This window comes from Bos mutus, chromosome 20 (assembly GCF_027580195.1).
Source record: "Bos mutus isolate GX-2022 chromosome 20, NWIPB_WYAK_1.1, whole genome shotgun sequence".
In the NCBI taxonomy this organism is placed as follows: domain Eukaryota; kingdom Metazoa; phylum Chordata; class Mammalia; order Artiodactyla; family Bovidae; genus Bos; species Bos mutus.
Genome location: NC_091636.1, coordinates 28187896 through 28214658, shown reverse-complemented (window position 1 = coordinate 28214658; position 26763 = coordinate 28187896). Strand labels below are relative to the sequence as shown.

Below are 26763 nucleotides of genomic sequence, written 5' to 3'. Positions count from 1 at the left end.
TAGGATCATGTATACAAATCTAGAATCTTTGCCATAAACTTTGTTAATGTAGATCTTTAAAGTCTATATAATATATAATAGTATAATAGTTTATATATAGCATATAGTAATATATATAACATAGTATAGCAGAATTTAAGATACATTTATCTAATTTTGCTCTGTAGTCAACTAGTTTGCTTGAAGAATTTACAAAATAGTGCAAACCACTTGGAACCACAACTAAAAGAAGGTAAACTAAATGAAGTCTCAGTAAGAACTCACTCACAGCTTTAAAATTTTCTGGAATGAGTGCCTTTCTTAATAGGCTTAATTTTTTTAGAGCAAAATTAGGGTCACAGCAAAATTTATTAGATTTCTGGTATACCCCCTGGCTTTACTCATGCATAGCCTCCCCATGATGAACATCCCCAGCCAGAGTGGTACCTTTGTTATAACTAATGAACCTACATTGACACATCATTATCACCCAAAGTACATAGTTTACATTAGGATTCACTCTTAGTGTTCTAAGAGTGCCTCTTTTCCTATGACATGTTAGTATTTTTTATTGCAGTCTAATTGTTTACACATGTAAGTGAAACTATACGGAATTTGTCTTTGTCTGACTCCACTAAGCCTAATTCCCACCAAGTCCATGTACATTGTTGCAAATGGCAAAATTTCATTTTTTTTTAATCACTGAGTAATATTTGTGTGTATGTGTGAATCTGCACGCACATATATACCACATCTTCTTTATCCATTCGTCTGTTGATTGGACACTAGATTGCTTCCATATCTTAGCTATTGTAAATAATGCTGCTGTGCACATTGGGGTGCGTGCATCTTTTCAAATTAGTGTTTTCATTTTCTTCAGATACTCTAAAGAGTGTTATTGCTGGATCATATGGTGTTTCTATTTTTAGTGTTTTAAGGATCCTCCATGCTGTTTTCCACAGTGGCTACACCAATTTACATACCCAAACAACAGTGTACAAGTGTTCCCTTTTCTTTCACACCCTACATTTTATGTTTTTGATATATTTTATATCTTTTTATTTTATGCATTACTTAGCATCTAATTGTAGTTTTAGTTGCTTTTGTTTTTTAACCTTCATACTAGCTTTTTACTGGCTGATCCACTGCCTTTATTATCTATATTTGCCAATTTTAATCTGTTCTGAGACTCTTCAAAAATTTGTGACTTGATTTTAAATTTGGAAATACATTAACTTAGAGAAACTGACGTTTGAAACCTCATTCTATTCTGAAGTAAACATGCATATTTATTGCAAGAAGAATAAAAATATCATGAAGTGATGAATAACTTTAAAATATTACTCAAATATTTGATTTTTCACATCATACAATTCAGGTTTTTACTGATCATCTATTACGTCTACCACTACATGAATGGACAGATCTTCAAGAGTTCAGCTAACATCTTAATGATAGTTCTAGTGATCTTGTGATAGGTCACTTACCCATGGTACCAACCATAAACAGGACGGAATCCTAAGTGTCTCTAATACGAATAAGGCAAACATGTTTTTTAGCTTGAGTTATCTTCATATTAACAAAGATTTTCGGTTAAAATAAAGCTGTGTTCTATTGTGGGGGTTACCTTTCATCTTCAAAACTTTATATGATGGAGGAACTTCCCTAGTGGCCCAGTGGTTAGAGGTCTGCACTTCCAATGCCAGGGGCATGGGTTTGATCCTGGCCAGGAAACTAAGATCCCACATACCACATGGCAAAAAAAAAAACCACTTTCTTTGATGGTGCTCACAAGGTCAAAAGGACTACAACAGCTTAAGTTACATTCCAATGAAAGATATAATGAAGAAGACTGATTGTACCACAAAGATTCTTTGAGTCTGATTTCTGTAATTCTATCTCCAGAATTTCTTTACAGAGTGATAAGCCTTGAGTACAAAGAGCTTATTATGCTTGAAGCCGCATCCTTTCTTTTTTTTTTGGCCAAACTGAGTGGCATGCAGCAGGATCCTGGTTCCCTGACCAGGAGTCAAACCCACTCCGTGTGCAGTGGAAGAGCAGAGTCCCAACCCCTGGACCCCCAGGGAAGCCCCCTTTATTTCCTTTTTTAAAAGATGAATAATTTTCATGTCTAAAATATCCTGTGGAGAGGAATGACTTTGGACTTTTCAAAAGTTCATTCTTGAGACTTCCTTGCTGGTACAGTGGTTAAGACTCATAGCTTCCAAAGTGGGCAGGGGTGGGGGGTAGGGATGGTTTGACCCCTGGTCAGGGAACTAGTAAACAAACAGTAAAGAATCTGCCTGCAATACAGGAGACCCCAGTTCGATTCCTGGGTCAGGAAGATTCTCTGGAGAAGGGAATAGCAACCCACTCCAGTATTCTTGCCTGGAGAATTCCATGGACAGAGAAGCCTGGTAGGCTACAGTTCACAGGGTCACAAAGAGCTGGACATGACTGAGCGACTAACACGTCACTTGAGGGAGCTAAGATCCTACAGGCCCTCAAGGCACGGCAATAAATAATTAAACGTTAATTCTCAAAAATCTGGAGAAAATTTCCATCTTCAAAAGAATATAGATATTGATAAGGAAGATTTCTAGGTTGTAACTAATCATTAAAATTTAAATCCAAAACAATGTTTTTTGATTAATTTTTATGGCACTTACTTGAATGAATTCATTGTTGAAATAAAGTACTTGGTCTTTTTAATCTTTTTAAAATTTTGAGATAATTATAAATTCACATAAAATTCTTCATAAAGAATAAGAGAAATCCTGTGTATTTTTTTTTGACCATGCCTTGTGGCCTGTGGGATCATTTATATACACATATGTATATACATACACATACATATTATATATATACACACACACATAATTATATAACTATGTATATGTTTATTTTTGGTTCTGCTGGGGTTTTGTTGCTGTGCAGGCTTTGCTCTAGTTGCGGTGAGCAGGGCTTAGTCTCTAGTTGTGGTGTGCAGGCTTCTCCTTGTGGTGGCTTCTCTTGTTGCTGAGCATGGGCTCTAAGGCTTCAAGTATTTGTGGCGGACAGGCTTAGTTGCTCTGCAGCATGTGGAATATTCGCGGGCCAGGCATCAAACAAGTACTAGAGATGACAAGGGAACATTTCATGGAAAGATGGGCACAATAAAGGACAGAAACGATATGGACATAACAGAAGCAGAAGATATTAAGAGCTGGCAAGAATACATAGAAGAACTGTACAAAAAAGATCTTCATGACACAGATAACCATGATGGTGTGATCACTCACCTAGACCCAGACATCCTGGAATGCGAAGTCAAGTGGGCCTTAGGAAGCATCACTACAAACAAAGCTAGTGAAGGTGATGGAATTCCAATGGAGCTATTTCAAATCCTAAAAGATGCTGCTGCACGCAATATGCCAGCAAATTTGGAAAACTCAGCAGTGGCCACAGGACTGGAAAAGGTCAGTTTTCATTCCAATCCCAAAGAAAGGCAATGCCAAAGAATGCTCAAACTACCGCACAATTGCCCTCATCTCACATGCTAGTAATGCTCAAAATTCTCCAAGCCAGGCTTCAAAAGTATGTGAACCACGAACTTCCAGATGTTCAAGCTGGATTTAGAAAAGGCAGAGGAACCAGAGATCAAATTGTCAACATTGGTTGGATAATCAAAAAAGCAAGAGTTCCAGAAAAACATCTACTTCTGTTTTATTGACTATGCCAAAGCCTTTGACTGTGTGGATCACAACAAACTGGAAAATTCTTCAAGAGATGGGAATACCAGACCACCTGACCTGCCTCTTGAGAAATCTGTATGCAGGTCAAGAAGCACTTAAAAATGGACATAGAACAACAGACTGGTTCCAAATAGGGAAAGGAGTACATCAAGCTTGTATATTGTCAACCTGCTTATTTAACTTATATGCAGAGTATATCATGTGAAATGCCGGGCTAGATGAAGCACAAGCTGGAACCAAGATTGCCGGGAGAAATATCAATAACCTCAGATATGCAGATGACACCACTCTTATGGCAGAAAGCAAAGAAGAACTAAAGAGCCTCTTGATGAAAGTGAAAGAGTGAAAAAGTTGGCTTAAAGCTCAACATTCAGAAAACTAAGATTATGGCATCCAGTCCAATCATTTCATGGCATATAGATGGGGAAACAATAGAAACAGTGAGAGACTTTATTTTGGGGGGCTCCAAAATCACTGCAGATGGTGACTGCAGCCATAAAATTAAAAGAGGCTTGCTCCTTGGAAAAAAAGCTATGACCAACCTAGACAGCATATTAAAAAGTAGAGATATTACTTTACCAACAAAGGTCTGTCTAGTCAAGGCTATGGTTTTTCCAGTGGTCATGTTTGGATGTGAGAGTTGAACTATAAAGAAAGCTGAGGACGGAAGAATTGATGCTTTTGAACTGTGGTGTTGGAGAAGACTCTTGAGAGTCCCTTGGACTGCAAGGAGATCCAACCATCCACCAGTTCATCCTAAAGGATATCTGTCTTGATTATTCATTGGAAGGACTGATGCTGAAGTTGAAACTCCAATACTTTGGCTACCTGATGCAAAGAACAGACTCATTTCAAAAGACCCTGATTCTGGGAAAGATTGAAGGCGGGAGGAGAAGGGGACAACAGAGGATGAGATGGTTGAATGGCATCACCGACTTGATGGACGTGAGCTTGAGCAAGTTTCGGGAATTGGTGATGGACAGGGAAGCCCCGTGTGCTGCAGTCCATGGGGTCACAAAGAGTCTGACACAACTGAGTGGCTGAACTGAACTGAGGCATCAAACCTGTGTCCTCTGTATTGGCAGGCAGATTCTTATCCACTGGACCACCAGGGAAGTCCTGTTATGTTCATTTTTATAGAGTTTATGGAAACTGAGGTGTTTTTTTTTTCCACCCCGCCCCGAAACTGAGGTTTTGATTAAGGACTTTCCCCAAGGTCACCCATCTAGTTAGTGGCAGGTTAAGAATATGAATCCAAGCAGACTGAATTCAGAGCTTCCAGAGTTTGGACATTTGTTCAATATTTATTGGCTCTTTTGTTTTTTTCTTCTATGACTAGCTTACTTTGCTGTTATTTGTATTTGACCAAGCTTTTTTTTATATATATTAAGGAATATTCACTTTTCTTGTTACAAATATTTTCTAAATTATTGTCCTTTCATTTTACTTACGTCATTTTTGTCAGTTATTTACATGATCAAATGCCTAGTTTCTTTTTTTAATTGAAGTATATAGTTGATTTAAAATGTTGTGTTTCAGGTGTACAGCAAAGTGATTCAGTTATACATACATACATGTATATTTTTTTCAGATTCTTTTCCTTCATAGGTTATTACAAAATATTGAGTTTCATAGTTCCCTGTGCTATACAATAGGTCTGTATTCATTATCTATTTTACATCTAGTTGGGTGTATATATTAATTCCAAAATCCTAATTTCTCTCTCCCACCCCCGTCCCCTTTGGTAACCATAAATTTGTTTTTTATGTCTGTGGGTCTATTTCTGTTTTGTACATATGTTTCTTTGTATCTTTTTCTCTTAGATTCCACATGTAAGCAATATTACATGGTATCTTTCTCTGGCTTACTTCCCTTAGTACAGTAATCTCTAGGTCTGTCCATATTGCGGTCAATGACATTGCTTCCATGTCTCAGCTATTGTAAATAGTGCTCCAGTGATTATTGGGGTGCATGCATCTTTTTGAATTATGGTTTTCTCCAGATGTATGCCCAGGAGTGGGATTACAGGATTTATGTGGTAGTTCTATTTTTAGTTTTTAAGGAACCTCCATACTGTTCTCCATGGTGGCTGTAGCAATTTACATTCCCACCAATAGTGTAGGAGGTTCCCTTCTCACCACACTCTCTACAGCATTTATTTGTAGGGTTTTTGGTGATGGCCATTCTGACCAATATGAGGTGATATCTCATTGTACTTTTGATTTAAATGTGTAGTTTCTTTATTAACTGAAGATGCAGACTGACAACCGGCAGACTTGTCCTGACATGTTAAAATTTTTTACTGTGAACTTGAATGCCTTTGTTTAGGATGGGAAGTAGGTGGAGTGAGTGGGGGTGCGGAGGTATGCAGAGGGGTAGTCTTGAGTTAACTGATTACAGTACCCAGCACCCCTTATTGCTTACTCTTTACTCATCTCCTTTTCCTGCTTGACCCCCAAAAGGTATTTGAGTTTTCAGTCCTTGCATAGTTTCTTATTTCTGTCTTAAAATCTCCCCCATCCCAAAGGTTACTTTATAAAAAGTCACCCAGAATGTATTTTGGTGTATGATGTGAGGGAAATGAATCCAAACTTTACATATTGGATGAGTGATTATATCTATGTCATTTATGAATTATGCTACTATCTGTCCATAATATCATTCAAATATTCTTCCAAAACATCCTTTGGAATTTTCAAATTTCTGCTGCTTTAATAGTGAGCATTCTTGTACACAAATCACTGACACATCTCTAATATCCTGATCTATCCTTCAGATAGACTCTGAAGATGAGGTAAAAGGAACTACTTGGTTTTGGTCTTTTGTTTATTGGCTGTTGTACATGACAATACCGATATATATTACCCTAAGTGGAAACTTGTTCACTAATCATTTGAGTAACCTACTTGATCATGGCAAGTTCCAAGATTCACCAAATGTAGGTTTTTGGTGTGTAAATGCCATATGCACAAAGACTGGTTCCAGTTCATGAAGTTAAGGTTTTTTCTTTTAAGGTTTATTTTATAAACATGTATGAAAAGTTCTACATTATTGTTGGTCAAATTACAGAACAATCTGCCTTGAAGCCAGTATACAGTTTTCAAGATCATCAGAGACACTCTGTTTTTTTAGGTCTTCAAAGAAAAAATGGTTTGACTTGTTTTACTTCTTGTTATGTAAGATTTAAAAGCATATACATCAACTTATTTGTGCAGCAATTAATTAATCTATGAAGCCATGATTTACTGTTAAAGTTAACCCACACCGTCTGTTGGCATTTCACGATAACTTGAAAACAGCTCCAGTGACAGTGGGAAGGCAATTTTAAGCAAAAGAGCTGTTACTGGGAAAGAGTTGTTTCTTTCAACAGCCTACTTTGGAATGCTGTCACTTTCCTCACCAACTGGATCAGATGCTAAGAAATGGCCCAACAGTCCCTTTTCAGTTCCTCTTTGCTTTCTGCCATAAGGGTGGTGTCATCTGCGTATCTGAGGTTATTGATATTTCTCTTGGCAATCTTGATTCCAGCTTGTGCTTCATCCAGCCTGGAATTTCACATGACGTACTCTGCATATAAGTTAAATAAGCAGGGTGACGATATACAGCCTTGATGTACTCCTTTCCCAATTTGCAACCTATCCATTGTTCCATGTCCATTTCTAAGTGTTGCCTCTTGACCTGCATACAGATTTCTCAGGAGGCCAGTAAGGTGGTCTGGTATTCCCATTGTTGAAGAATTTTCCACAGTTTGTATTGATCGACAGAGTCAAAGGCTTTGGCATAGTCAATTAAGCATATATTTTTCTGGAACTCTCTTGCTTTTTCAAGGATCCAACAGATGTTGGCAATTTGATCTCTGGTTCCTCTGCCTTTTCTAAATCCAGCTTGAACATCTGGAGGTATACTTAATGAAATTCTTTCTCACGCAAGTACAATTTATACATTTGTGAATAACCTTCCTCTAGTAGGGGTCGCAGAGTCGGACATGACTGAAGCGACTTAGCAGCAGCAGCAGCAGCAGTAGCAGCAGACTAGCCTACTGACAGAAGTGTCAAAGCTGGGATGGGGTCAAACAATTCATTGATTTACCAAACACTTTTTAGGCATCACTTACTCTGAACTGGCCTCATGAGAACAGAGATAAAACGTGAAGACACTTGCTCACAGGGGCTGTTAGCAGGAAAAACAGAATATGAAAATAGAGTGTTGTGTGTACAGGACAGAACCACCAGGACTAGCCTGTAAGAGGGTCCTAGGACCTTAGAGAATGGAGCCGTTCCTGCAGTAGGGGGAATTACACATTCAGCCATGTGTATGAGGCCCCTGCCTGGTGTCAGGCAAGGTACTCAGACCTGGGACCCTCCATGATTGTGATGTTAAATGTAATACTTACATAAGTGCCTTCAAATCGGATGAAATGGTTTCCTTTGAAAATCCACTACCCTATGCTTTGAGTGCTTTGTCTATCATGTGCAATAACTTTGTAAAATCCATATAGTGATTCAAATCTGGATGTCACCATCAAGAAAAAAAGAACATGTTTTCTCTGATAACAAAAATTGCTGTAGTTCATTTTTATTGAGGAACCAAGTAAGGGGAAATTTTCTGGTAAGTAGAAATACTTTTTCAACAAAGAAACTTGCCATTAAATACTAATTAAAGCTAATTCCTCCTTGAAAACATGCTAAGTGAAGAAAGGCACAAAAGATCATATATGATGCCATTTACATGAAATATCCAGAGCAAGCAAATCTAGACAGTAGGTTAGTGGTTGTGAGGGACTGGGAAAAGGAGAGCATGTGGAGTGACTTTACTGGATACAAGGTTTCTTTTGGGGGGTGATTAAAACATTTTGCAATTTAGTGGTGGAAATGCACAGTCTTGTGACTATACTAAAACCCGCTAAATTGTACGCCTTAAATAATGAATAGGCTCCCTTGCCACAACTAGAGAAAGACCATGCAGCAAGGAAGACCCAGCACAGCCAAAAGCCATCAAATTTTTTTAAATGATGAGTATTATAAAATGTAGTCTATTTAAAAAAATTTTAAAAGAAACCTGGTTCCAAACTGTTTAAACTTCTGCATCATATTGCCATTGTGAGAATTATGACTGAAGCGTTTAAAAAATACATCTATTTCTGGTATCTACAGAAGCCGAAGGGAGCCCTCAAATTTCCCTGACTTTTAAAAAAAATTCACTTACAATAGGAACATGGAAGCCATTTAGCAAGTCTAAATGCTCAATAAGGAATACTGGAAAAGTATAGGGCAAGCTTCTACAAAGAACTAAAACCTGCTTGACCCATGTAAACACAAAGATTAAAAAAAAAAATACAATTCATGGTTTTAAGTTCAAAAAGTCACAAGAAGATTTGGGAGAATATTAAGCCAAATGCTATGGCTGGGCCGTGTTAAAGGAATGCTGGATTCCAGATAGCTGTGTAAATGCTCTGTGCCTCGGTTTACTCATCTTTAAATGGGAACACCTTGCCATGCTAAGTCGCTTCAATCGTGTCCGACTCTGTGCGACCCCATAGACGGCAGCCCACCAGGCTCCCCCATCCCTGGGATTCTCCAGGCAAGAACACTGGAGTGGGTTGCCATTTCCATCTCCAATGCACAAAAGTGAAAAGTCCGACCCTCAGCAACCCCATGGACTGCAGCCTTCCAGGCTCCTCTGTCCATGGGATTTTCCAGGCAAGAGTACTGGAGTGGGGTGCCATTGCCTTCTCCGATTAAATGGTAATAACAGCCCCTAATTCAAAAGATTGTTGTGAACATAAGTACATAAAGGGGCTTCCCAGGTGGCGCTAGTGGTAAAGAACCTGCCTGCTAATGGAAGAAACGCAAGAGATGTGGGTTCGATCCCTGGCTTGCGAAGATCCCTTGGTGGCGGGCACGGCAACCCACTCCAGTATTCTTGCCTGGAGAATCCCCATGGACAGAGGAGTCTGGCGGGCCACAGTCCATAGGGTCGGAAAGAGCTGGACATGACTGAGGACCCACACATCCTTCCATCCTTGCCAATGTAGAAGACTGCAAGAGATGCAGATTCAATCCCTGGATGGGGACCATCTCCTGAAGGAGGAAATGGCAACCCCCTGCAGTCTGGAGAATCCCATGGACAGAGGAGCCTGGTGGACTACAGTCCATAGGGTCACACAAAGTCGGACACGGCTGAAGCAACTTAGCACAAGTACATGAATGTCTTAAAAGCACTTTTTAAAAAAATGGCAGCTATATAATTATCGGTTAACAATGGACCAACTTTTACTTCTTGCTTACCCATATTTTCTAAGTGACCTGCAACGAACACCATTTTTCTAAGAGGACTTATTGTTTAAAACAAAAAACGGGTCGAAACATTCCACGAGCAGACGAAAGAGTGAGATCAAAGAACTTAAAGGATACAGAGAGGGCACACCAACGCGCCCGACGGAAGCCGACGGAGGCAGGTGGCGCCCGCGGGCGGAGAGCACGCGGGGCACCTCGGACGCCGGCCGGCGGCCTCCGGCCGCCATGCTCTTCCGGTCCCAGAGGCCGGGCGGCGGAAGTCGTCACTCGCCGAGGGACGGAACCCACGCCGCGCACCCGGCGGCAGGCTAGCCATGGCGATGGGCGGAGGCGGCGGCGGCTTCCCGGAGCCAGAGGACTCGGTACTGTTCCGGCGCGGCACTGGCGAGGTGAGGTTGAGGCCCCGCTGTCGCCCACCGACCCCCGCGCTCCTTCCCCGGCCGGTCTGCTCACTGCGCGGCCGTGATCCGCATGTTTCTACATCTTTCCCCACCTGGGAGCCTCAGCCTCAAGCTCCTTCTTCGCCCAGTTTGGGCTCCGTAATGACTTTGAGCGCTGCCGCCACTTGACTGTCCCTTGGCTGTCCACCCCCTAGCTCTGAGAGGGCGTGGGACCTGTGTGGGGACAGGCCAGGGCGAAGCAGGGAAACTAGTTAGGTGTTTATTGAAATGATCCAATTGTTAAGCCGTGAAGAGCAAAATCACTTGGATTCTGGATATATTTTGAAATCAGAGGCAACAGGTTGTGCACGTGGATACAATAATAGACGCGTGAGAGGAAAGTGAAGGATAACTCCAAGATTGTTCTGAAGAACTAAAAAGATTAAGTTGCCTTTTACTAAGATGGGGAAGACTACACGTAGAACAGGTTCATAAGGGGGTAAGATTTGAACTCATTCTTTAAAAAAATATATTTTTTTTAACTTTTGTATTGGGATATGGCACCCAACTCCAGTACTCTTGCCTGGAAAATCCCAGGGACCGGGGGGTGGAGCCTGGTGGGTGGGCTGCCGTCTATGGGTCGCACAGAGTCGGACACGACTGAAGCGACTTAGCAGCAGCAGCAGCAGCATAGCCGATTAACAGTGTTGTGGTAGTTTAGAACTCATTCTTGAGTGAAATGTGATTGGAGCGAGTTCAAGAGTCGGAGAGGAGAAATTCAAGGCAACGCATATAAGCAAATATTTCAAGTTTTATTGTGGGTACTGGAAGATAGAGAAATCAGATGGAGAGGGAGTGAGATAAAGAGGATTCTTAATTGGTTTTTTATTTTGAAGATGGGAACAATGTTTCAGCATGTTTGTGGACTGATAGGAAAGATCCAATAAGGACGATATAATTGATTTCGCAGAAGAAAGAAGAGGATTGCAGCAGCAATGTTCTAGAGTAGGTAGGAGGGAATGGATTTGGCCTTTGTTAGAAATATTGACAGTTCAGTTGTATGGGTACAGATTTGTGTGGATGGGCAGATAGAGTGGCAGGAGATTATGAAAATTCTGTTTTGATTGTTGCTATTCTCTCAGTAAAAGAAGCAAGTCATCAGTAGTGAGGAGGGAGCAGGGGTCAGGTGTTGGAGGTTAGGGAAGAGAGAAGGTAGGAAGTGAGCCTCTAGGAGACTGGGTGAGTGTTGGATTAAATGTAGTGGAATTGTTGCTAGGAAACATTCAAGGCCTACTTCAGATTTGTGGTTATGAATTTAAAGGAGACTAGATAGTATGATTGTTGCTCAGTTGTGTCTGACTCTTTTCGACCCCATGAATCCCAGCACGCCAGGCCTCCCTGTCCATCACCAACTCCCGGAATTCACTCAGACTCACGTCCATCAGTGATGTCATCTAGCCATCTCATCCTCTGTCATCCCTTTCTCCTCCTGCCCCCAATCCCTCCCAGCATCAGAGTCTTTTCCAATGAGTCAACTCTTGACATGAGGTGGCCAAAGTACTGGAGTTTCAGCTTTAGCATCATTCCTTCCAAAGAAATCCCAGGGCTAATCTCCTTCAGAATGGACTGGTTGGATCTCCTTGCAGTCCAAGGGACTCTCAAGAGTCTTCTCCAACACCACAGTTCAAAAGCATCAATTCTTCAGCACTCAGCTTTCTTCACATCCAACTCTCACATCCATACATGACCACTGAATAACCATAGCCTTGACTAGACGGACCTTTGTTGGCAAAGTAATGTCTCTGCTTTTCAATATGCTATCTAGGTTGGTCATAACTTTCCTTCCAAGGAGTAAACATCTTTTAATTTCATGGCTGCAGTCACCATCTGCAGTGATTTTGGAGCCCAAAAATATAAAGTCTGCCACTGTTTCCACTGTTTCCCCATCTATTTCCCATGAAGTGATGGGACCAGATGCCATGATCTTCGTTTTCTGAATGTTGAGCTTTAAGCCAACTTTTTCACTCTCCTCTTTCACCTTCATCAAGAGGCTTTTTAGTTCCTCTTCACTTTCTGCCATAATGGTGGTGTCATCTGCATATCTGAGGCTATTGATATTTCTCCCGGCAATTTTGATTCCAGCTTGTGCTTCATCCAGCCCAGGGTTTCTCATGATGTACTCTGCATATAAGTTAAATAAGCAGGGTGACAATATACAGCCTCCTTTTCCTATTTGGAACCAGTCTGTTGCTCCGTGTCCAGTTCTAACTATTGCTTCCTGACCAGCATACAAATTTCTCAAGAGGCAGGTCAGGTGGTCTGGTATTCCCATCTCTTTGTAAAGCGTCTGCCCACAATGCGGGAGACCCAGGTTCGACTCCTGGGTCGGGAAGATCCCCTGGAGAAGGAAATGGCAATCCACTCCAGCACTCTTGCCTGGAAAATCCCATGGACGGAAGAGCCTGATAAGCTACAGTCTGTGGGGTCGCAAAGAGTCGGATACAACTGAGCGACTTCACTTTCACTTGAGCACTCTTTGGCATTGCTTTTCTTTGGGATTGGAATAAAAACTGACCTTTTCCAGTCCTGTGGCCACTGCTGAGTTTTCCAGATTTGCTGGCATATTGAGTGCAGCACTTTCACAGCATCATCTTTCAGGATTTGAAATAGCTCAACTGGAATTCCATCACCTCCACTAGCTTTGTTTGTAGTGATGCTTTCTAAGCCCCACTTGACTTCACATTCCAGGATGTCTGGCTCTAGGTCAGTGATCACACCTTCGTGATTATCTGGGTGGTGAAGATCTTTTTTGTACAGTTCTTCTGTGTGTTCTTGCCACCTCTTCTTAATATCTTCTGCTTCTGTTAGGTCCATACCATTTCTGTCCTTTATCGAGCCCATCTTTGCATGAAATGTTCCCTTGGTATCTCTAATTTTCTTGACGAGATCTCTAGTCTTTCCCATTCTATTGTTTTCCTCTATTTCTTTGCACTGATCGCTGAGGAAGGCTTTCTTATCTCTCCTTGTTATTCTTTGAAACTCTGCATTCAAATGCTTATATCTTTGCTTTTCTCCTTTGCTTTTTGCTTCTCTTCTTTTCACAGCTATTTGTAAGGCCTCCCCAGACAACCATTTTGCTTTTTTGCATTTCTTTTCCATGGGGATGATCTTGATCCCTGTCTCCTGTACAATGTCACGAACCTCCGTCCATAGTTCATCAGGCACTCTATCCATCGATCTAGTCCCTTGAATCTATTTATCACTTCCACTGTATAATCATAAGGGATTTGATTTAGGTCATACCTGAATGGTCTTGTGGCTTTCCCTACTTTCTTCAATTTAAGTCTGAATTTGGCAATAAGGAGTTCATGATCTGAGCCACAGTCAGCTCCCAGTCTTGTTTTTGTTGACTGTATAGAGCTTCTCCATCTTTGGCTGCAAAGAATATAATCAATCTGATTTCAGTGTTGACCATCTGGTGATGTCCATGTGTAGAGTCGTCTCTTGTGTTGTTGGAAGAGGGTATTTGCTATGACCAGTACATTTTCTTGGCAAAATTCTTATTAGTCTTTGCCCTGCTTCAGTCTGTACTCCAAGGCCAAATTTGCCCATTACTCTAAGTGTTTCTGACTTCCTACTTTTGCATTCCAGTCCCCTGTAATGAAAAGGACATCTTTTGGGGGTGTTAGTTCTAAAAGGTCTTGTAGGTCTTCATAGAACCGTTCAACTCTTCAGCGTTACTGGTTGGGGCATAGACTTGGATTACTGTGATATTGAATGGTTTGCCTTGGAAACGAACAGAGATCGTTCTGTTGTTTTTGAGATTGCATCCAAGTACTGCATTTCGAACTCTTTTGTTGACCATGATGGCTACTCCATCTCTTCTGAGGGATTCCTGCCCGCAATAGTAGATATGGTCATCTGAGTTAAATTCACCCATTCCAGTCCATTTTAGTTTGCCGATTCCTAGAATGTTGACGTTCACTCTTGCCATCTCTTGTTTGACCGCTTCCAATTTGCCTTGATTCATGGACCTGACACTCCAGGTTCCTATGAAATATTCCTATGAAATATGCTGTAGCATCCTCGTTCCTCACCTCCACCGCCAGATGATTCTTCCTCCCTAAAACTCCCAGGAAAATTCTGTCACCAAACTCCACCGTCCACTATCCCTTCTCACAGCAATCACCTACAGCCTCCTGGGTCACCCTGCTTCATTCCCTGAGGTTTATATCCCAGTACTCTCTCCAACACTACTCCTGTCCTAAGTTTTGGTTATTTAAAAACCCATGTACATGATCCTTCCAATACCCTATCCTTGTTAGTTCTGTAAATGCTTCACTACCAATGACCTTTTAGAGCGCCCAGTCTCAGCTACCCACTTCTATGGCTTTTCATATAACCATTAACTACAACCTCTCTATAAATTCAACTAAGAATCCTACTCTCCAGCTACCACCTGCCAGGCTCTCCAACTTACTCTTAGTAGGTTGATGATGACAGTCATCTTCACCTCCCTGGGGCTGGTGAAACTGTGACCTTCCCACTTTTTAAACTGTCTCTCACCATCCTAATGTCCTCCCTTTCTTTCTTAGCCAGCTTAAATTCCACCATCAGTCAAGAAGATAACTCTCTGTACTGGCCTCCTCACTTCATACTAGGTTAAAACCATAACCCTATTAATTTCTACTTGTCATTGAGTAGAAATTTAACCTAGTCATCATCAACTTACTGGGAGTAAGTTGGAGAGCCTGGCAGGTGGTAGCTGGAGAGTAGGATTCTTAGTTGAGTTTATAGAGAGTTTGTAGTTAATGGTTATATGAAAAGCCATAGAAGTGGGTAGCTGAGACTGGGCGCTCTAAAAGGTCATTGGTAGTGAAGCTTTTACAGAACTAACAAGGATAGGGTATTGGAAGGATCATGTACATGGGTTTTTAAATAACCAAAACTTAGGACAGGAGTAGTGTTGGAGAGAGTACTGGGATATAAACCTCAGGGAATGAAGCAGGTTGACCCAGGAGGCTGTAGGTGATTGCTGTGAGAAGGGATAGTGGACGGTGGAGTTTGGTGACAGAATTTTCAAACCTGGGAGTTTTAGGGAGGAAGAATCATCTGGAAGTGGAGGTGAGGAACAAGGAAGATTCCTTCCCACCTCTGGCACACTGATTTGAGAGATATGGAGAAGACATTTCATTTTGAAATGCCTGTAGGGACAGAGGTGGGCTACTGTTGATGACTGAGGAACAAATAAAAGTCAGTCCTGATGGTCTGTTCTCTTTGCTATGCTGGGTAACAAGTCACCCAAAACTTGGTGGCTTGGAACAATAATCATTTTATTTTTTCCTCATAATTTCCGTGGGGCAGGAGCCTGTGAAGGTCTCGGTGGGTGGGTCTCCTTCATTCCTTTCATGTGTTTACATGCACATAATTGTCGGAGCTACAGTAGCTGGTGACTGAGCAGCTGGGGACCAACAAGCCGTCTCTTGTCTTCATATTGTCCCAGCTGCTCCATGTACTACCAGTGTGCGGGACGATTTGAATTTCTTTATCAGATCAGATCTGATCAGTCGCTCAGTCGTGTCCGACTCTTTGCGACCCCATGAATCGCAGCATGCCAGGCCTCCCTGTCCATCACCAACTCCCGGAGTTCACTCAGACTCACGTCCATCGAGTCAGTGATGCCATCCAGCCATTTCATCCTCTGTCGCCCCCTTCTCCTCCTGCCCCCAATCCCTCCCAGCATCAGAGTCTTTTCCAATGAGTCAACTCTTGACATGAGGTGGCCAAAGTACTGGAGTTTCAGCTTTAGCATCATTCCTTCCAAAGAAATCCCAGGGCTGATCTCCTTCAGAATGGACTGGTTGGATCTCCTTGCAGTCCAAGGGACTCTCAAGAGTCTTCTCCAACACCACAGTTCAAAAGCATCAATTCTTCAGCGCTCAGCCTTCTTCACAGTCCAGCTCTCACATCCATACATGACCACAGGAAAAACCATAGCCTTGACTAGACGGACCTTTGTTGGCAAAGTAATGTCTCTGCTTTTGAATATGCTATCTAGGTTGGTCATAACTTTCCTTCTAAGGAGTAAACGTCTTTTAATTTCATGGCTGCAGTTACCATCTGCAGTGATTTTGGAGCCCGGAAAAATAAAGTCTGCCACTGTTTCCACTGTTTCCCCATCTATTTCCCATGAAGCTTCCCTTTTATCCCTCCTCATGTCATGTCCCCAGACAACTGCTGATCCACTTTTTGTCAGCCTTGTTTAGTCTGCATTTTCTAGAATTTTACAAACACAGAATCTTTTTTCTAATATGGCGGCATCTTTTATTCAGCATATTTTGCATTTCATCCATTTATGTATCAGTTATTCATTCCTTTTCATTGCTGTAGGATCCTGTTGCATAAATATGCTACAGTTTATTCGTTTGCTTGTTCATGAACATTTGGGTTGCCTTCAGTTTGCAACTATTAAAAATAGAAACACCATAAATATTAGTGTAGAAGGCTTTGTATGAGCATATGCTTTTATTTCTCTTTGGGGAATGCCTGGGTCATGGAGTAGATATATTTTAATTCTTTTTTTTCTTTTTTCTTTTGGCTCCCCTCCGAGGCTTGTGGGATCTTAGTTCACTGACCAGACAATGAACCCAGGCCCCTAGCAGTAAAAGCAGGAGTCCTAACTACTGTTTATTAAATTGTTTAGCTTTTATTCTTCAGGAACCCCATTTACTCATATGCTAGACATTTTGCCAGTCACCACTTTTTTTCCTTCCTTTCTTCTTTCCTTTCTTTTCATCTATTCTTTGGTACCCGTTAGATGTTCAGTCAGCTATCTTCTTTGGGTACCTTGTAGTCAGTATTACTTTTTCTTCCTTTTCTTTCTTGATTTTGTTTAACTTCTGATTTGACTCCCAATTGCCTTCTTTTTTCATCTGAGTTTTTAGAAATTTTGATTGTGTTTTTTTCCATACTGCAAATGCTTGTTTGACAATTTAATTTCAGATGGCTATTGCATTTTCTTCTGTTTGTGATTGTTAGTTGAGAATTTTTGTCACCTAAAATATTTCTTCTTATAATAGCTTTGTATGGATATCTTGGTGGTTCATTTTGAGATTTCTTGTAACAGTTGAAATGTGATGAGTTTAGACTGCTGTGTATTTGTGTCTTTTAAGAGTGCCCGCGTCTAGTGATAGAGTGGAGCAGGACTTTCTTTTATAAGTAGTACCTTTTGCATTGGCAGAAGTGACGTATCTTCTGCTTTAAGGAACATCTCCCATTCCAAGGGCAGCATAACCTTAGACGAGTCAATTACTTGTTTGTGGTTACTTTCCATATCTACAAAATGATTTAATGATTTTAACAAGTGTGTATTTATTTATGTTTGGCTGCGCTGGGTCTTTCTTGCTTCTCTGGCTTTCTCTAGTTGCAGAGAGCGGGGGCTACTCTACTTGCTGTGCCAGGGCTTCCCATTGCAGTGGCTGGTTGCGGAATACAAGTGGCTTGTTGCAGAATGCAGGCTCCAAGGCACGAGGGCTTCAGTAGTTGCAGCTCCCAGACTCCAGAACACGGGCTCAATAGTTGTGGCTCCGGGGCTTCAGAACACAGGCTCAATAGTTTCGACACACAGGCCTAGTTGCTCTTGCTGCTGCTGCTAGCGCTGCTAAGTCGCTTCAGTCGTGTCTGACTCTGTGCAGCCCCATAGACGGCAGCCCACCAGGCTCCCCCGTCCCTGGGATTCTCCAGGCAAGAACACTGGAGTAGGTTGCCATTTCCTTCTCCAATGCATGAAAGTTAAAAGTGAAAGTGAAATCGCTTAGTCGTGTCCGACTCCTAGCGACCCCATGGACTGCAGCCCACCAGGCCCCTCCGTCCATGGGATTTTCCAGGCAACAGTACTGGAGTGGGATGCCATTGCCTTCTTCTCAAGTTGCTCTTGAGGCATGTGGAATCTTCCCCAATCAGGGGTTGAACCCATGTTTCCTGCATTGGCAGGCGGATTCTTTACCACTGAGGCCACTGGAAAAGCCCGACTTAATGATTTTTAAGTACTTTTTACTATAGAGCAAGATTAATAGCTTTATATGAGAACGTATTTCTCTCTGTATGGTGGATATTAACAAGAAAAAGAGACATTCATTTTACAACTAAATGAGTTTTATATCCAACCTCTTTGGAACTTATCAGTTGACTAATATTGTATAAAATCCAACATACAAATTGATGGTGTTTTATAACCTGTCTTCCCTTCACCAACATTGTGTATTCAAACTTACCTTCAACTCCTCTATAGCATGGAAATTATTCTAGTTGGACTTGTTGCCCCACTGACCTGTCAAAGTGTGTATTTTTGAAAGTAAAGTGAAGTGACAGTGAAAGTCACTCCGTGGTATCCGACTCTTTGTGACCCCACGGACTATACAGTCTGTGGAATTCTCCAGGCCAGAATGCTGAAGTGGGTAGCCTTTCCCTTCTCCAGGGGATCTTCCCAACCCAGAGATCAAACCTAGGCCTCCACATTGCAGGCGGATTCTTTATGGGCTGAGCCACAAGAGTTTTTAATTGTGGTTTCAAAAAAAGACTATTATCATCTTAACTGCTGTTAAGCATACACCTCTGTGTGCGTGTGTGTGCTCATTGCTCAGTCGTGTCCGACTCTGCGACCCCATGGACTGTAGCCCGCCAGGCTCCTCTGTCCATGGAGCTTTCCTGGCAAGAATACTGGAGAGGGTTGCCATTTCCTCCTCCAGGGGGTCTTCCCGACCCGGGGATGGAGCCTGTGTCTCTTGCGTCTCCCACATTGGCATGGATATGCTTTACCTCTGTGCCACCTGAGAAGCCTGTACGTTTACAGTAGTGTTAAATATATTCATATTGTAGTACAGTAGATCTCCACAACTTTTTAATCTCGCAAAACTGAAACTCTACCCATTAAACATTTATTTCCTCCTCTTCTTTTAAAGCCTGAGGTAACTGCCATTCAGCTTTCTGTTTCTCTGACTTTTACTTCTTAGGTCCCTCATATGAGTGGAATCATACAGGCAGTGTGTTTATTTTTGCTTCCATGCTTTTTTTGGCTCATGGTTGTCCTTAGAATGCTTGGTAGTTTCTTTTCTATCTATCTAAATCCTTTTAGTTTCTATTTCCTAGCCTGTTTCCCCCATGATCATCCACCGTATGTTTCCTCTTTTTAATTGAGGTATAATTGACATACAACATTATATTAGTTTTAGTTGTACAGCATAATGATTTCAAATGTATACATATTTCAAAATGATCACAATAAGACTAGTTAATCTGTTACCATCAGTTCAGTTCAGTTGTTCAGTCATGTCTGATTCTTTGCAACCCCATGGACTGCAGCACGCCTGGCCTCCCTGTCCATCACCAACTCCAAGAACTTACTCAAACTCATGGCCATTGAGTCGGTGATGCCATCCAACCATCTCATCCTCTTGTTGTCCCCTCCTTCTCCCACCTTCAGCCTTTCCCAGCTTCAGGATCTTTTCCAGTGAGTCAGTTCTTCACATCAGGTGGCCAAAGTATTGGAGTTTTAGCTTTAGCATCATCAGTCCTTCCAATGAATATTCAGGACTGATATCCTTTAGGATTGACTGGTTGGATCTCCTTGCAGTCCAAGGGACTTTCAGTAGTCTTCTCCAACACCACAGTTCAAAAGTATCAATTCTTCAGCACTCAGCTTTCTTTATAGTCCAACTCTCACATCCATACATGACAACTGGAAAAACCACAGCTTTGACTAGACGGACCTTTGTTGGTAAAGTAATGTCTCTGTTTTTAAATATGCTGTCTAGGTTGGTCATAGCTTTTCTTCCAAGGAGCAAGCCTCTTTTAATTTTATGGCTGCACTCACCATCTGCAGTGATTTTGGAGCCCCAAAATATAAAGTCTGTCACTGTTACACTGTTTCCCCATCTATTTGCCATGAAATGATGGGCCTGGATGTCATGGTCTTAAGTTTTTTGAATGTTGAGTTTTAAGCCAACTTTTTCACTCTCCTCTTTCACTTTCATCAAGAAGCTTTTTAGTTCCTCTTCACTTTCTGCCATAAGTGTGGTGTCATCTGTGTATCTGAGGTTATTAATATTTCTCCCAGCAGTCTTGAGTCCACCTTGTGCTTCATCCAGCCTGGCATTTCACATGATGTACTCTGCATATAAGTTAAATAAGCAGGGTGACAGTATACAGCCTTGATATACTCGTTTGCTTATTTGGAACCAGTCTGTTGTTTCATGTCCAGTTCTAACTGTTCCTTCGTGACCTGCATACAGATTTCTCAGGAGGCAGGTCAGGTGGTCTGGTATTCCCATCTCTTTCAGAATTTTCCACAGTTTATTGTGATTGACACAGTCAAAGGCTTTGGTGTAGTCAATAAAGCAGAAATAGATGTTTTTCTGGAACTCTCTTGCTTTTTCGATGATCCAGTGGATGTTGGCAATTTAATCCCTGGTTTCCCTGCCTCTTCTAAATCCAGCGTGAACATCTGGAAGTTCATGGTTCATGTACTGTCAAAACCTGGCTTGGAGAATTTTGAGCATTACTTGCTAGCATGTGAGGTGAGTGCAATTGTGTGGTACTTTGAAGATTCTTTGGCATTGCCTTTCTTTGGGATTTGCAGTCAGGTTGATGGAAACAAATAGCCCCAGGTCATTCACCTTAAAATCTAAATAAACAAACAAACAATTGGCCAACCAGAGGTATAGAATTGGTATAGAATTTAAAGACTCAAGCGACAGTTTTCTATAACAGGTTAACCTGGGGTGTCCTCTAATGCACATTAATGAAGTCTCCTTTATGTACAGCTGGGAAGGTCCCCTGGAGGAGGAAATGACAACCCACTCCAATATTTTTACCTAGAGAATCCCATGGACAGAGGAGCCTGGCGGGCTGTAGTCCACGGGGTCACAAAAAGTTGAACACGACTGAGCAACTAATACTTCTTTGGGATTGGAATGAAAACTGACCTTTTCCAGTCCTGTGTGCACTGCTGAGTTTTCCAAATCTGCTGGCATATTGAGTGCAGCACTTTCACAGCATCATCTTTCAGGATTTGAAATAGCTCAACTGGAATTCCATCTCCTCCACTAGTTTTGTTCGTAGTGATGCTTCCTAAGGCCCACTTGACTTTGCATTCCAGGATGTCTGGGTCTAGATAAGTGATCACATCATCGTGATTATCTAGGTCATGAAGATCTTTTTTGTAGAGTTCTTCTTCTGTGTATTTTTGCCACCTCTTCTTAATATCTTCTGCTTCTGTTAGGTCCATACCATTTCTGTCCTTTATTGAGCCCATCTTTGCATGAAATGTTCCCTTGGTATGTCTAATTTTCTTGAAGAGATCTGTAGTCTTTCTCATTCTATTGTTTTCCTCTATTTCTTTGCATTAATCACTGGGGAAGACTTTCTTATATCCTTGCTGTTCTTTGGAACTCTGCATTCAAATGGGTATATCTTTTGTTATGTCTGTCACCATACTTGGTTACAATTGTTTTTTCCTGGTGTTGAGATTCTGAGTTTTGCATTTTGCAGCGTGTAGTGCAGTGTTATTAACTGTAGTTAGCATGCTGCACGTTACAGCCCATGACTGACTGACTTCATAACTCGAAGTTGGTACATTTTGACTCCCAGTGCCCTTTTCAACCCCTCCACCCCTGTTCCTGGAAACTGCCAGTCTGTTCTTTGAGTCTTTGAGGTTGGGCTTTTTATTGTTGTTTGGTTGTTTTGTTTTTGTTTCTAAATTCCACATAAAAGTAAGATCACATGGTATGTATCTGTCTTTCTCATTTCATTTAGTGTAATGCCCTCAGGGACCATTCATGTAGTCTCCAAATGACAAGATTTCATTCTTTCTTATGGCTGAATAATATTCTATTGTATATGAACAGGTATCCCCTGCTTTTTTAAGTTGACTTTCTGCCACTTTGGTTTCATAAAAGACGTACATTAATATGTGTTTTCATTAACTGAAAGAAATCCAGAGAGGATTTTCACTTTTATGAAAAAAAAAAAAAGTGCAAAGTAAAGATAACACTGTTTTGTTTTGCAGCAAGGCATGATAGAGGCCGCATGCCACCCAAGCAGCGAGAGTGGCACCACCAGGCTCCTTCCCCAGGAGCTAACTCAGCGTCAAGCCAGCGTAGCTTTGAACTGTGCCTGTGAGCATCTGTGCTTTATCCTGATTTTTTTTTAATCCATTAGCAGGTTATATTCTAACGTCATTGATTCTTTGCTTTATTCTGTCTCCATTTATAAAAGATTTCATAGGAATATCCTACTTTCAGGTTTTTCAGGTGGGGGGCAAAACCTGTATGCATTTTGTTTCCATTCTCCCGTTGTTGGACACTTCGCTTATCTCCATCTCTCGTCTTTTGTAAGTGATAAAGCAGTGAGTGTGGGGAGGGCGCATGTACCTTTTCAAGTCAGTGTTTTGTTTTCTGTGGGTAGGTTCCATTAGTGGGATCTGCTGGATCATGTGGTGGTTCTGTTTTTTGAGGAAACTTCATACTGTTTTCCGCAGTGGCTGTGCCGGTTTACATGCCCACCAGGAGTGTACTGTTGTCCCTTACGTCTCCATCCTCATCAACACTTGTTATCTTTTTTTTAATGTGTATATATTTTATTTTATTTTTTCAAGTTCATTTTTAATCGGAGGATAATTACTTTACAATGTTGTGTTGATTTCTGCTGTACAACAAAGTGAATCAGCCACAAGTATACATATAGCCCCTCCCTTTAAGCCTCCTTCCCACCAGTTATTGCCTTTTTCATAATAGCCATTCTAGCAGGTGTGAGGTGATGTATCATTGTGGTTTTGATTTGCACTTACCTAATGATGTTCAGGCTGGTTTTAGAAAAGGGAGAGGAACCAGAGATCGAATTGCCAACAACCGCTGGATCAGGAAAAAGCAAGAGGGTTCCAGAAAAACATCTGCTTTATTGACTATGCCAAAGCCTTTGACTGTGTGGATCACAATAAACTGGAAAATTCTTCAAGAGATGGGAATACCAGACCACCTGACCTGCCACTTGAGAAACCTATATGCAGGTCAGGACGTAACAGTTAGAACTGGACATGGAACAACAGACTGGTTCCAAATAGGAAAAGGAGTACGTCAAGGCTGTATATTGTCACCCTGCTTATTTGACTTATATGCAGAGTACATCATGAGAAATGCTGGGCTGGAAGAAGCACAGGGTGGAATCAAGATTGCCCGGAGAAATACCAATAGCCTCAGATATGCAGATGACACCACCCTTATGGCAGAAAGTGAAGAGGAACTAAAAAGCCTCTTGATGAAACAGGAGAGTGAAAAAGTTGGCTTAAAGCTCAACATTCAGAAAACAAAGATCATGGCATCTGGTCCCATCACTTCATGGGAAATAGATGAGGAAACAGTGGAAACAGTGGCAGACTTTATTTTTTTGAGCTCCAAAATCACTGTAGATGGTGATTGCAGCCATGAAATTCAAAGACGCTTACTCCTTGGAAGGAAAGTTATGACCAACCTAGATAGCATATTAAGAATCAGAGACATTATTTTGCCAACAAAGGTCCATCTAGTCAAGGCTATGGTTTTTCCGGTGGTCATGTATGGATGTGAGAGTTGGACTGTGAAGAAAGCTGAGTGCTGAAGAATTGATATTTTGAACTGTGGTGTTGGAGAAGACTCTTGAGAGTCCCTTGGAATGCAAGGAGATCCAACCAGTCCATTCTAAAGGAGATCAGTCCTGAGTGTTCTTTGGAAGGACTGATGCTAAAGCTGAAACTCCAGTACTTTGGCCACCTCATGTGAAGAGTTGACTCATTGGAAAAGACTCTGATGCTGGGAGAGATTAGGGGCAGGAGGAGAAGGTGATGACAGAGGATGAGATGGCTGGATGGCATCACCAACTCAATGGAAATGAGTTTGAGTGAACTCTGGGAGTTGGTGATGGACAGGGAGGCCTGGTGTGCTGCGATTCATGGGGTTGTAAAGAGTCAGACACGACTGAGCGACTGAACTGAACTGAATGATTGGTGATGTTGAGCATCTTTCCAGGTACCTGTTGGCCTTCTGTGTCTTTGGACATACACATTCCTCCTTACTTTATTATAAGTGATACCTAAAATAATGTAAACACTGAAGTGAGTCCCCTGTAGGTAGCATATAGGTGTTTTGTGTTTTGTTTTAATCCATTCAACCAGGCTGTCTTTTGATTGGAGAATTTTGTTCATTTCCATTTTAAGTAATTGTTGTGTAGGTTTCTTACTGCCATTTTGTTAAACTTCTGGAGGTCTCATAGTTATTCTGTCTCCTTATTTCCTCTCCCTTTGTGGTTTGATCATTTTATCTAATGGTATGCTTAGATGTTTTTGTTTTTATCTTTTGAGTATTTCCTATAGATTTTTGCTTTTTGCTTTGTGGTTACGAGTCTTACATATAATAACTTATATTTATAGTCATCTATTTTAAGTTGCTAATGAGTTGAATTTGAATTGGTTCTAGAGCTATGCATTTTTATTCCCCTCCACATTGTGCCTTTGATGTCACATGTTACATTAAGCTTCATTCAGAGAGTACAGTGAGCTTGAGCCAGACAGAGAGGGTGAAAATGTTGCATCTGGCAGCCTCTGAGCATCTCCATAGATCCCTGATATGCACCAAACTAGAAGCCTTCTCCTCAAGCCTAATTTTCTGGACAAGCAATGGGCCTATTTCACAGAAAGACTGGGGTGTGTTTCAGTCTGTTATTGGTGCAGTCCCCTGGGGGCAGTAGCCTGCCAAGGACCATTTCTTTGACTGTTGGTCCTGTGGGACCCAAGAACATGCGCCCACCCTGGGCTGCAGCTGTAAAAACCAGTACACCAGACGTAAATTATTAGGCCATCAGATGTGCATACGTCCCCTGTGGGAGATAACTGGTGCTGTGGAGAGCAGCAGAGGGCAAAGATGGCCCTTGTAGGCTGGAGTGAGGCAGACAGCATAAAGACGGTGTTCCTCGCCTCTGGTCTCAGTGTCCTAGCCGGTCACCAGACAGATGATAAATTAAATGCCTGGGCTTCCCAGGTGGGGCTCTCGGTAAAGACTCTGCCTGCCAGTGCAGGAGAAGTAAGAGTCTTGGGTTCCATCCTTGGGTCAGGAACATCCCCTGGAGGAGGGCATGGCCATCCACTCCAGTATTCTTGCCTGGAGAATCCCATGGGCAGAGGAGCCAGGCAGGCCACAGTCCATAGGGTCACACAGAGTGGGACCCGACTGAAGCGACTTAGCACGCATGTGTATCCTGCAGACCACCACTTTAAGATAAGCACATGAGCCTCTTACAGAAAGTCTGGGCACCTCTCAGCCAGCTGCTTCCGCACCGGTATTATGGGGGAGGAGGGGTTCCAAGCATGGGAACCCTTTCAGAGCCAGTCCTCAGTTCTGTTCCTTTGTGTGACTTGTAGATAAAAAACCCCTTGTTTTATTGTTGTTGTTTTTTAATAGTAACCCGTTTTATTTTTAATTAATGACTTTTTAATAAATTAAAATTTATTTGGGTCTTCGTCGCTGCACGAGGGCTCTCTCTAGTTGCAGAGAACAGGAGCTGCTCTCTGGTTGAGGGGCATGGGCTTCTCGTTGCAGTGGCCTCTCGTTGTGGAGCACGGACTTTCGGGGCACACAGGTTTCTCTAGTTGTGGTTCCCGGGCTCTGGAGCGCAAGCTCAGTAGTTGTGGCACACGGGCTTAGCTGCCCCACGGCATGTCGGGTCTTCCCAGGGCAGGGATTGAACCCGTGTCCCCTGCATGGCAGGTGGATTCTTATCCACCGTACCACCAGGGACGTCCCACTTTGTTTTTTAAGTTAGATGTTTTGGTGACTCATCTCTCAGTTACTGGTCTTAAAACTTGGGATACCTAATTTGGGGTTCAGACCTTTTCCTCCTCAGGAAGAAGATGCTGGTTTTTGCGTTTCCTCCTGATTGTGGGTCGCCACACCAGGAGTGGAGTTTATGGCAAAATTCTTCCTCAGCCTTTCCTTCCCACTTTTGCATTAAAACGCTTATTGTTTGACTTCACATTTTAGTATTTTATTGTATTTGTTTTATATCATTCTTTTGTTTTGTGTGACAATATGTCTTATATCCCTGATTAGACCATCTCTCCTGAGAACATGATTTCATGTACCTCTCAGTGAAAAGTGCTTAGTACATGGTGGGCGCTCAAAAATATTTCTTTTTGGATTGGATTAAATATAAATAAAAAGAAATAGCTTAATTATTTTAGGTATTGATTATTTAATATCACTGCCTTTTAAAATTAAAATTAATTGATAAATCACTTTTAATGGTTTGTATCTTTAAACATTTTGAGGATTCTTTTTTTTGAACAATCTA

At 41.7% G+C, this 26763-nt stretch overlaps 1 protein-coding gene and 1 long non-coding RNA gene across 4 annotated transcripts in view; one reads left to right on the top strand and one right to left on the bottom strand.

Moving 5' to 3' along the window:
- Nucleotides 1–26: 26 nt before the first annotated feature.
- Nucleotides 27–10249, bottom strand: LOC106700535 (uncharacterized). The gene is made up of 4 exons (XR_011461461.1): nucleotides 10127–10249; nucleotides 8107–8221; nucleotides 7828–7883; nucleotides 27–3093 (listed from the first exon to the last, which is right to left on the bottom strand). It is a non-coding gene; the product is annotated as an uncharacterized lncRNA (long non-coding RNA).
- The window catches only part of LOC102285030 (survival motor neuron protein), a 32478-nt gene continuing 15962 nt past the window's right edge, over nucleotides 10248–26763 (top strand). For all 3 annotated transcript variants that reach the window (XM_005889344.3, XM_005889345.2, XM_070357572.1), the window contains exon 1: nucleotides 10248–10398. In XM_005889344.3, the coding sequence (XP_005889406.1) occupies nucleotides 10324–10398 (75 nt within the window). In that variant the 5' untranslated portion in view covers nucleotides 10248–10323. The remainder of the gene's footprint in view (nucleotides 10399–26763) is intronic.